The sequence below is a fragment of the Penaeus japonicus genome, unplaced genomic scaffold, assembly GCF_977035675.1.
Source record: "Penaeus japonicus unplaced genomic scaffold, GWHDUDI00000001_assembly GWHDUDI00000040, whole genome shotgun sequence".
Taxonomy (NCBI): Eukaryota; Metazoa; Arthropoda; class Malacostraca; order Decapoda; family Penaeidae; genus Penaeus; species Penaeus japonicus.
Window position 1 is genome coordinate 10,747,279 of NW_028234442.1, and position 12,500 is coordinate 10,759,778.

The following is a 12,500-nucleotide window of genomic DNA, read 5'->3' on the forward strand; positions in this document are numbered from 1 at the left end:
GACTGTTGGAATATTATGAACTGGCTAGAGAAATGAAGAAGAAAATCACTGTTAACCAAAAGGGACACTAGAAGAATAACCAACAAGACAAAAATCAAGTACCTATGTAATGGAACCAAATAGGCATTACTTGTCCAGTGACTTTTGTAAACTCAATTTTAAGTAAACTAGTTGTTGGAACTTTGATATTTCTTTCTTTTGCCACCTTCATCTCTCTCTCTCTCTCTCTCTCTCTCTCTCTCTAACTCTCTCTTTCTCCCTATACTCCCCCCCCCTCTCTCTCTCTCTCTCTTTCTCCCTATACTCCCCCCCCCTCCCTCTCTCTCTCTTCCAAAGCCCCCCCCTCCCACCCTCCACCCACTCCACTCCCCCTCATCTCTCCCCGTCCCCTCAGCGGAGGATCCCGGAGCCTCGGCGAAGACCAGCTCAACATCTTCCGCTCCATCGAGGACTCCTTGGCGAGCCTGGGCGTCGACGGCAGGTCCTGTCTCCTGCGACTCATCTGCGAGCTGCAAGGAAATGCCTTCGGGCGATACACGGTGGTCGGCGAGCTGCTCACTCTGCTCTTCACGTGAGTTCAGTCTGGCTCTTCCTTCTTGCTGTTCATGATGTCGTTGTTATTAGTGTAGTTATTATTGGTATTATTATAGTTATCTTTATTATATGATTACTATGATGATATGATGATTTTCATTATCATGATCATTGTTGATGTTACTGATATCTTTATTATAGTTATTACTAATATCACTATTATTGTCATTATCATCCTCCTCATAACTACCATCAATATTATTATTATCATTATTGTTTTTGTTATTATCATTGTTATCATTATTGTTTTTGTTATTATTATTGTTATCATTATTGTTTTTGTTATTACCATTGTTACCATTATTGTTTTTGTTATTATTATTGTTATCATCATTATCATTATCATTTTCTTCATCATCATCATATTACTCTTACTATCATCTTAGAATATCCTCATTATCATGATCCTTTTTATCACCAGCATCATTATCATAATCATGTTTTACCCTTAAAGTAATTATCTGAGTTTATTGCTCCATCTCTTATGATTCATTATTAGACTTTTCATCAATTTTTTTTAAACAAAATATGACCCCCCCCCAAAAAAAAAAAAAAAAAAACATATACAACCATACAACCATAATCTCACGAACCTCACACGCTGATTCTCATGCAGACCAAAGCGCGGAATGAATGACTTTTTGCATGACTACATCGAGGCAGAGGACGCAGGCAGAGAGGGGAGTGACTGTACCTCTCGGTACCACACTTGCCCCTTCTCCTTCACGGGTACGCTTGAGAAGTACCGGCGGTATATGCAGGTAAGAGAGGGGGAGGGAGGGAAAGGGGGAGGGAGGGAAAGGGAGAGGGAGGGAAAGGGAAAGGGAGAGGGTAGGGAGAAGGGATGGGGAAGCGAGAGAGAAGAGAAGGAAGGGAGAAGGAGAGGGGGGAGGGAAAGGGAGAGGAAAAAAAAGAGAGTGAGAAACTGTGGAGGGAAGATCTAAGGGGAGGAGGGAGAGGGAGAATATACACACATATGCATATGGACCCCCCATATATATATATATATATATATATATATATTATATATATATATATATATATATATATATATATATATATATGTGTGTTGTGTGTGTGTGTTTGTGTGTGTGTTGTGTGTGTGTGTGTTGTGTGTGTGTTTGCGTGTATGTATGTATATACACATATACATACGTATACATATATATACTTATACATGCATATATATATATATATATATATATATATATATATATATATATATATATATATATATATATACATGTGTGTGTGTGTATGTTTGTTTTTTGTTTTTCTTTTGTTTTTCTTTTCTTTTTTCTTTGTTTTTCTTTTTTTCTTTCTTTCTTTCTTTGTTTTATTTGTGTGTTTCCATCTTTCCAACCGAAACTTCCTTTCCCAGAGCGTCTCATCAATCGAAGACAAGCCCGAGGGAGCAGACGACCACAAACCATTCGCAAACACTATCGGCAACGACCACTTTGCTCTCCCAAAAGTCGTCGTCAATTAACCGGCAAAGAGGAACTCACAAAATACGGAAAACAAAAACAAATGAACCGTTGATAGGAAAGCGACAATCTAAAAGATATGAAGTTTCCACGAAGGACTCACAGAGGGCGCCACGATATGCAAATGAGCGCAGACAATGAGATGTGTGAGATATTATCACAATGAGACATCGTAGACGGAGGGAAAATAATGCAATACAAGAGTGCAACTGAACAGATATTTTGTTATCTGTTGCTCAACATTTTTTATATTCATGCTATAAATGTGAAGTTTTAAAGATGATATTACATTTACACACTAAGATGATGTTTGAAAGTCGATGTTAAGTTTAGTTTAACGCTTATTGTTCGCATCATTTGTAGCAGATGATGCATAATACTGTTAAGCTATTATACAAAAAATAAAAACTTTTATTTAGATTGTGTCTGTTATAATCCTTTCCTTTTGCATCTGTATCAATAATTGAATCAGGTACAGCAATGACTAACAGTTCCCCTTATAATAGAGTTTATATAGTAGAAGAACATCTTTAAAAATAACGATAAAAGCAAAAATAAATTATAAAAAACTAATATCACCAAATTGTGATGATTCCATTCCAACTCAACAGCCAATGCTTTTATTTCACTCTATCCTAAATATAATCTAAATCTTCTTTTCTAAATATAACCATGGTCTCTTCACCTACTCCAACAGTTTTTTTTTTTTATCTCTCAGTTCAGTATCTCTTCTTTCTGATTCCATTTTGTTTTCATCTTATTGTTATCCATTGGAAAATGTTTTTCGGCAGTTCGACTCTCCTTGTCAACAAAAGCATTACTTTAAGTCTCAATTACAATGTTTTATCCGTGTACTGATCATTATTTTTTTCATCTTCCGTCGCTCCGTTTTTCTCAAAGACCAAACCACTTGTCCCCCAAAATATCACTTGTTCATGTTATCGTCTTCTGTGCTTTAAACTACAGGCTTCTTGATATTCACTTGCCTTACACTTACACTCTCTCATACTCGTCATCATAATTCCTCTTATGGGTTTCGTAATTAAGTCACTAACGCACAACATTTCTTAAATCCCTCTTTCTTGGGTCCTTCCCCGGTATAACATTCATTCTGTGTACGAGTAGGAAGGAAAGGACGAGTGCCGACCTTTGTGGTATATGTTTATCCTCATCGCTTACGCTTCATGCCTCCTAATGACCGTTCCTTACCACGGATTTCATTTTCGCAAATTCATCGTCTCTTCAATCTCTACGGTATGAACTCTAACTTTGATTGTCCTCCTATATTTTTATTTTCTTTTGCTTTATTTTTCAGAAATCGATGCTGCATTTCTGTTAATTCTTACCATGGCTCTTGATCTGCTATCCATTATCCTCTCTAAGTTACTTTCAAATGTGTGTCACCGATTCCCATAACGGAAAACAGCAAAACACTTTCTCCATTGTCCGGTTTTAAGATTTATACATCATTCGACAACTTTCTTAACTTTCCATATTAGTGTGATTAGTTCTGGTACATTTGCGGTGTTCTCGCTATCTTCTAGTTCCTTTCAGGTTTACAGTATATGCATTCTTATTCTATTCCTTTTCCTAAATCCTGATTTTTCACATCTCTTTGTCAGGTACTTCGTGCATCTCCGTACATCTTCGTACTGGTACATCTCTCCTTTAATTTACATATCTTCAGAAACTCTTTCGTAGCGTTTTGGTTTTCTCGCAGCTTCTTATTATCTCATTTTTGACTTCTTAATACTTCTTCTTCGTCCTGATCTCCTCTTCATAGAATGCGTTCTTTATCTGTATAGGATTTTAGATGATCTTTCCACTTCTCTCTTTCTCAAATCTGATCCACGAAGCGGTCTTTTTATCGACCACGAGATGTAGAGCGCAGGCATCAAACCAAGTGAGAAGCACGGTGAAATAAACCTTATTGTATCAGTGAATAGAGGTAGGCCATCTGATGCTGGACACTCTTCACTGCAAACATTGGGATTCAGCCGAGATGCGCCTGAGTCCGTTGCCTCCGTTTTCTCCTAAAACCTGCGTTGTTGTCAGTGGCTATTCACACGTGGATGTACTGACAAATATATCAAAGCTGGGTTGCCCGTCGTTCAGATGTGTTGTGAATTTAGCTTTTCAGGACGCCGCTTGTTTGCAAATCAGCTGTTTTGACGTTTGCTTTGGAACTTTTTTTTTTTTTGCAGTATTTCTACTACACATCAATTATGGCTGCAATGTTTTGAAAGAAACGCGGTAATTTCTGGGACTTGGAAAGTTAACTGGATGTTAACCTTGCTCTTTGGATGACATGAGTTGTAGTTTCTTCACTTGCTTTTGGAGGTTTAATTCTGACAGCAAGAGTTATAAGTATAAATAGGTAGTTGAAATTAAAATTGAAAAGAATAATGTATGTATTCATCTTAATTCTTCACGAAATAATGACAAATTACTGTTGTCAGAAATACTTCATTCGTGTGGTATACTGATTTAAATTTTGTATATAATCTGTCTAAATAAAGGCTTAATCAGATAATATCATTCACATCCTTCTATAATAGGAAATGGTGACGTTCATACAACCATTACTCTAAAGATAACCATCAGCCCGCCCATTTACAAAGGGTATTTGGCTTAAAACAAGTAATTTGTAAATGCCACATCCGCAGTCAGTGGTCCATACCAGGGGATACATGAATATTAATAAATCTAGGGATATTATGGTCTTTGTATCCATACCAACTCAAAGGGTAGTCATTTACACTCGTTTACTCGTTTTACTGCGTATATATGAATTTATACGATTGTTTTAATAATATTTTTAGTAATACTGATGATGGTGATGATGATAATGATGATGATGTTGATAATGATGATGATGTTGATAATGATGATGATGTTGATAATGATGATGATGATGGTAATGATAATAATGATAATGATAATGATGATTCAAATGAAAATGTTTCAAATATTGCACGGTGATTTCCCCGGCAATGCAGGAAGAGATTCCATTGATAACAAAGAACTTTTCTTGTTCATCTCTCATAAACGATGTCCAACACTTAAAAAGTCTTGCTTTCCATCTAGTAATAAAAGCTACTGTACCGTTACCATAGTACCATCTTTCGTAAATACCATACCATAGGTACCATAAGGTCTCTCATACTTCTTCCTAAATCACATGACGTGTTTTTCATTCGTCACCATAGACTTGTGGTTTCCAGAATATGTGCCGTGGTACATGGGGTGCCATGAGCAAATTTGTCATTGGGCAGTGCCTAGGGATGCCGCATGGTTCCGGTGTGTAGTAAAATCTACTAAATTTACATAAAAGTTATAAAGTTTTTGTCTTGTTTCTTGGACTCTGGTTTCTGTTACATGAGGATTATGTACAAGTAATTTACCAAATGAGTTATATAAATTCAGTTTATTTTCTGCTTCACTTGCTTGCCTTCTTTGGTTATCAATGTTCACCATGTCTCTTCTTATCTTAGTTTATATTTGAATTTGAAGTTATTCTCATTCTTATGACGGGATTTTTATTTGTCATTGAGGTATGTAACCGTTATGTATTTTGCACTCTGCTGTATAATAGGTAAAGTACCACATAAAGGACATTTAGAGTCCCATCAATGAAAAAGAAAGATTGGGAAGCAATGCCACTGACTATATTGGAAGACTTTGTAGGCCTACCTAACCATAGACTACATCGCCCTCTTACCTTCCCACAGACTATACAAGCACGCTCAAGTAAGTGCTCACCTGTTGAGTTATATATGTTTATGGCTTTTGGGATTTTATCACACTCCCTAATCCAGGTGAAAATACAAACATTTAGTTAAAGAAAATACATCAGGTGGCTCTGGTGTTTGGAATTTAAAGAAATTTCATTGATGGTATCATTGTCGGGAAATGGATTTTCATCATGACATTCGTAACACGGAGTTATATTCAGCCACCGTGTCCTCAATGCCATAAAAAAGTTTTCGTATCGTAACTAACATATACATGTGACATTTTACATTCTACAGCTGAATATTATATCATTTGTACATTTCTTCACTGTGCATATGACCCATTCATCTATTGTAATTACAAAGCCTTTTATATTGGGCTTAACGAGGTTCCATGAAGCGTTGGGCTCTGATACCCTTCGAGTGAGAGCCACTTCTAAGAGCTTTACAATTATTCCAAGTTTTGCAAAAGCTCTGGGAAGTTCTCCCATGGTGAACTTGTGGGTGATACAAAGGGGAAATATATGAGGAAGTGTAGGAGAAGGAGGGAAGAAGGGGGAAAAAGAGTTAACTAACGTAGATGAGAAAAGGAAACTGGGACGACCAAAAGGACACCCATAATCCCATACTCGAAGGACGCAAGGAAGCAAGGGGTCTGAGCAGCAACATTGAAAACGTCCGAGCATGTGTTCAACCATTCAAGATTTCAAAATATAGAGCATTATTCTTTATCTCTTACGTATTTTGGCGTAACTTATCTATTATTCCTCGATCAAACATCAAATGTATCGAATATAAGTGAACAAAACTTAATCATTATTATACATAGTATGACAAGGAACAACAATAATAAATGGCTTCTGGTCACAAATGCTGCAGGAAGGAATTGCCAACAGATGTTCCTCCTCACCTCCTCCCCCAAATGTAGAAAACTCATTCTAACAGATTGACAATATGCCGATGCAACCAAATGTGGGAATTCACGCACACACACACACACACACACACACACACACACACACACACACACACACACACACACACACACACACACACACACACACACACACACACACACACAAAAAAAAAAAAAAAAAAAAAAAAAAAAAAAAAAAAAAAAAAACTCTGCATGTCGCTATCTCTTTCTCTCAGCTCCTTTGTTCTCTTGCCTCCTCCTCCCGCGATCATTCTTCTCCGTCTCTCTCTGTTCTATTAATGGCAGTTTATGATATAAAGCAGCGGTGCCCAAACAACATACCATGGGCACATTTGTCAGTACATACCATAGGGGTGCCTCAAGATTCCAAAATGAAATCAAATCTGCGGATGGCTATTCCCATCAGGTGAGTTGTGTTTACCCTTTTGGAATGTGGAATGTGATGATTCCCTCTGCTATAAAGTTTATTTCATGTGGGGTAGGGCGATGGGCGATTGAGGAAAAGTTTGGCATCTTTATATATATATATATATATATATATATATATATATATATATATATATATATATATATATATATATAAACATATGTATCCCCAGTTTATATATATCTATATTCATATATACCTATAGATAGATACATGTACATTCATATATATATCCATACACACACACACACACACACTCGTTTGTGTGTGTGAGTATGTGTGTGTTTGTATATGCTATATGCACTGTGAGTATGTATGTACACACTAATATATGCATGTATGTATATATATATATATTATATATATATATATATATATATATATATATATATATATATATATATATATATGTATATATATACATATATATATATATATGTATATATATATATATATATATATATATATATATATATATATATATATATATATATATGCATTTATGTATGTATAAAGGCATTTATATGTATGTATATATCTATAAATGCATGTATGTATGCACGTATGAATTTATGCATGCACATATGATGTATAAATGTATCAGTTAGAAGAATACTCAGACAGAGGGCGTCCTCCCACCTCGCCGTAGTCTTCGAGGCGCTCTGGACGGAAAGCCTCCCGCAGATGAGCCCTTCAGAGCCTAAGGGCCTTGCAATAGCGTTGGATGCCTTGGAGCACAGTGGCTCATGTGGGAGTGCACGCAAAGTTTATTTAAACTAACACGGTACGTTATTATCCTGGAGTATTCCGGGGAGTAGATATAAACCATATGATCGGTTAAATTGTGGTAGAGTACCACAATTACCACAGTATGTAATGTAATTTTTCAGCTAAATAAACAGCGACAATCAAGTAGACTATACATTCTAATTTTCTGAAAATATATACTTTATGTATATACTTTTCTATATTTCTGTTCCATGCGATTATTATTATTGTGTATTAGAAAGGAATTGAGAATCGGAATGCTCGAAAGAAAAAGTGTAATACAATTCATACAACAACTGCTGATAATTAACTGGACACCGTAAGTAATCTTAGATCTATCTACTTCCTAATTTCTACATATATCTTTACGAAGCCTAAATCTCATAAAATCGTCAGATTAATTTGCCATTTCAGTAGTATGTTGCATAAGAACAAAAGAGCGAGGTCTGATTCATCACTTTCTCGTACGTATACGCGATCATTAAGAAAGGGATTTCCTCCTTCCTTTCCCTCAATGTTTTCTCTTCTGCCTGACCGTATTAGAGTCGCGCGGTTTATTTGTTTTCTATTTCATTTTCAACATAACTTTCTAAATAGTATCTGTTACTTTAAGTTTATTAACTTTCATTTGCATACTCTGATGTCACCATTACGAAATTTAGGTATTTGTCTCACAATATGACTAGCTTTCCTTTAAATTTTTAGAAATTTGAATTATAATTCTATTCGCTCCTACCTCTGACTAGACCAATAAGGTGTGGATCGCTTTTAAACCATTCGCTTCATATGGTCTTAGCCCGTAAGAATAAGGATAAGCCAGATATGCAGAGCAGATGCTTCGCCCAGCCTATCAGTTAGTGTTGACTCGAGAGAGGAAGTGAGAGCTTGGTCCTTACGCCTCTTGGTGCCCATTCACCACAGTAACCGCCACGCAACAGTGTAGTGATTGGGTCTTTTGTTTTTATATTTTTTGTATATTCATTTACATTTGTATAGTTTTTGTATATTTGTGTATAATTTCTTGTGTACATTTTTTTTCTCTTGTATATATTTCCAATGTTTTGTTTTTGAAATCATGTATATACAATATATATATATATATATATATATATATATATATATATATATATATATATATATATACATATATACACACACACAGTTTGGTCTTTCGGCCGATTAGCTGTGGCATCCCTGATGAAATCTGTCCACGTGTGTCTGCGTTGAGATATTATGGCAACCTACACCACTAGCTTCGTTGTAGTTTCTTTTTTGAAATAGAGGAATCAAATTTTCGTTACTATTAGATTTTAAAAATTAATTTCGGATATATTAAGTTTGGGGAAGACGTGCCTTTTGTTTCAAGGCAAAATGTCTCTGCACATTGACTCAAGACAGCACTGGTGTCTAATTGATAGCTATCTGAGAAAGAACACAGAAAGGAAAAGAATTCACATACGCAATTTATCATGTGTATATTTGATATTAAACGACTGATGTAAAGTGAATATTCTATTTTCACTTTACATCAGTGAAATTATTTAAGATGATTTAAAAGATGATGCCACAAACTTCCTTGTTTTGAATGTTCATATAATTTCTGAAGTGTAAATAATGATACATGGATTTTCTTTATACTGTGACAAGTTGGTATTTTTTCCTCTGTAGAAATAAGAGGAAACATGTGTGCGAATCTCTGACAAAAGTCATTTGAGGAGAAGGTAGAATGTAGCCTATAATATGGGCTATTGATGCATATCGCTGTTGACTAAATATGCCATTCACTGCTTTAAGTATGTACGGAGTGTAAACCTTACTATATCTACGTGTTGTGGCATAGCAACCTTATAACGCTATTGAATATAAATGATATTTCTTGACCTAAGACTATGTAGAGAGTGTAAACCTTTCCACCTTTATGACTTCCCTGGAATCTATAATGAGAGCAACTGGTTAGTTAATCAATAGCATTGTCTAGTAAGTTTACACATTCCCACGAATCTTACAAAAATATTATTATACTTTTCTTCAGATACACTCATACAAGGAAGGTCACGGTTATGAGCCTACACTCTTTTGTTTTATCTCGTCTAGTTGCGTTTACCCTCCGGAGAACAGATAGTTGAATCCACTTGAAATGCGTAAAAAAATAAAGATAAAAATAAAGCAGATCAGTAAGACACGAATTACTCCGAATGTATATAATACGCGCTTTTATGCCTCCCGCATATTTCATGTCGTGTAGCTACACAGGGCTCCGTAAAGAGAGAAGAGAGCGTAATATTTTCTATTCCTCGCAGGACAGTGTCGACAACGTGGCCTGGATCTCACAGGGAGAGCATTTGATGACGTCACTCCTGGAGGCGGGGCGGTCGCTCGAAGAGGGAGAGACTTTTTCATGACGTCACAAGAGTGGGAGGGGTGGAAAGTAGGCGGAGCTACTCGTGGCGCGAAGTGTTGTGTTTGTATCGAGAATCAGTCAGACATTAGACAGCGAGGAGGTAAGGAACGTGTCTCTGCAACTCGGGGTGTTGATATCACGAGCTTCGCAACAATCCAAAACTTCATAACCTCACATACAAACACTCTAACCCAAACCATAACCATAACCTCATAACAACCAGGAAACCAAACACCCAATCATAACACGCCTCTTCTCCATCTCCCCCCCCAAAAAAAAAAAAAAAAAAAAAAAAAACAGAAAAGCAAAATGGTCGTAGAGATTCTCGCAGACCCGATCCTGTCCCGGCCTTCATGGGGAACGACCGTCAAGTTCTGCACGCCCGTGGCAGAACCAACGACACCAGGAGGTTCTTCGGTCGCTGTCTGGGGCCTCGTCATCCCCATCATGTTCTTCTTCGACTCCCTCTTCAGCGCCAGGGAAGGGGAGGGAGGCGACGGCTTCAGGTAAGGAGGAGGAGGAGGAAGAGGAGGAGGAGGAGGAGGAGGAGGAGGAGGAGGAGGAGGAGGAGGAGGAGGAGGGAAAAAAACCTGCGAAGAGGGTTTGTGATCAGGAGCAGTTGTGGTTTCGTTGTTGCTTCTGTTGTGTTGATGTTTTTATTTTTTATTTATTTTTTATTTTTTTGTTGTTCTTGTTGCTCTTGTTACTTGTGTTATTCTTTTTATTGTTTATTTTTGTTCTTGTTCTTGTTGTGATTATTATTATTATTGTTATCATTATCATTATTATTATCATTATCATAACTATTTTGTTGTTATTCATTACTATTGTAATTATCATTATTATTATCCAATTAATATAATCAGTATTATTACACCCACTGCTATATCATACAAGTATCATTCACATTATTATTATCATTGATACTAATTTTATTTTATTTCGTTGGCTTATTATTGTAATTTCTCTTCGGAATATAAGTCTGTAATAAAAGTGAATATAAATAAAAGTAATGCAGAAGAAATAATAGCGACAGCTGTAGTGACTGGAACTATTAAGATCTATAACGAATTAGAGAGAGGATGATGATGGTTTATACAATAAAAAAATAGCTAAAATAGTGATTAAAAATGGTGACAGTAGTGGTGAATAACTTTGGTGATTCTCTCTCTCTCTCTCTCTCTCTCTCTCTTTCTCTTTCTCTCTCTCTCTCTCCCCTCTCCCTCTCCCTCTCTCTTTACCAAATCTCCCTCTCTTTTTTTTCCATCTATCTAACTTTCCCTCAATTTCTCTTTCTTTCTCTCTCCCTCACTCTCTCTCTCTCTCTCTCTCTCTCTCTCTCTCTCTCTCTCTCTCTCTCTCTCTCTTTACCAAATCTCCCTCTCTTTTTTCTCCATCTATCTAACTTTCCCTCAATCTCTCTCTCTCTCTACCAAATATCCCTCTCTTTTTTCTCCATCGATCTTTCCCTCAATATCTCTCTCTCTCTCTCTCTCTCCCTCTCTCTCTCTCGCTCTCCATCTTATCCTTCTCTATCTCTCCATCCATCCATCTTTCTCTCAACCTGTCTACCTTTCTCTCCGCCCATCTATCCCGCCCCAGTAGCAACAGGAAGCCTAACCTAACACCCGTTTTCTAAAACCACAGCCTAAACAGCCTTCTTCGAGAATGGTCTTTGAATGAGGACGATTATGATGACTATCTTGACGATGACGAAGAGGAGGACGATGATGACGATGAAGACGACTTGGGGACGTGGGAGGATCAGCAGGCGTGGGCGTTGTCGTGGGTGGAGGAAGTGCTTTCGTGGCAGGGGCTGAATGGGCGTGCGTGTGTTCAGAGGTTTGTGTGCGAGTTGCAGCACAAGACGATTCACAAGTACAGCGTTTTGGGCGAGGCGATGTCTTTGCTGTTCCAGTGAGTGTTGGTTCTCGTTTCTCTTATTGTTTTTTTTCTATATTTTTTCCCCTTTTTTCAACAACCCGCTCTTTTTTTTTACTTGTTTCAGCTATGTATTTTTCTATCTTTTTTATGTTTATATTTTTCGCTCTATCCTCTTTCTTTCTTTCCTTCTCTCTCTTATTTTCTTTTTCTCTCTCTTATTTTTTTCTCTTATTCTCACTCTCTCTCTTCTTTCTTTCCTTCCCTCCTT

At 36.8% G+C, this 12,500-nt stretch overlaps 2 protein-coding genes across 4 annotated transcripts in view; both read left to right on the forward strand.

Annotated features, from left to right (window-relative positions):
* LOC122268052 (uncharacterized) overlaps nucleotides 1-2,584 on the forward strand; it is a 6,522-nt gene extending 3,938 nt beyond the window's left edge. Inside the window, exons 3-5 of one of the 2 annotated variants that reach the window (XM_086533736.1) lie at nucleotides 395-571; nucleotides 1,211-1,355; nucleotides 1,976-2,581. In XM_086533736.1, coding sequence (XP_086389862.1) covers nucleotides 395-571; nucleotides 1,211-1,355; nucleotides 1,976-2,083 — 430 coding nt within the window. In that variant the 3' untranslated portion in view covers nucleotides 2,084-2,581. Of the gene's footprint in view, nucleotides 1-394; nucleotides 572-1,210; nucleotides 1,356-1,975 lie in introns of both variants that reach the window. The other variant, XM_086533737.1, reaches the window with a different exon arrangement.
* A 7,726-nt stretch (nucleotides 2,585-10,310) lies between these two features.
* Nucleotides 10,311-12,500, forward strand: part of LOC122268051 (uncharacterized) — a 2,687-nt gene continuing 497 nt past the window's right edge. Inside the window, exons 1-3 of one of the 2 annotated variants that reach the window (XM_043038296.2) lie at nucleotides 10,311-10,448; nucleotides 10,649-10,854; nucleotides 11,996-12,265. In XM_043038296.2, coding sequence (XP_042894230.1) covers nucleotides 10,658-10,854; nucleotides 11,996-12,265 — 467 coding nt within the window. In that variant the 5' untranslated portion in view covers nucleotides 10,311-10,448; nucleotides 10,649-10,657. Of the gene's footprint in view, nucleotides 10,449-10,614; nucleotides 10,855-11,995; nucleotides 12,266-12,500 lie in introns of those variants that run through there. The other variant, XM_086534250.1, reaches the window with a different exon arrangement.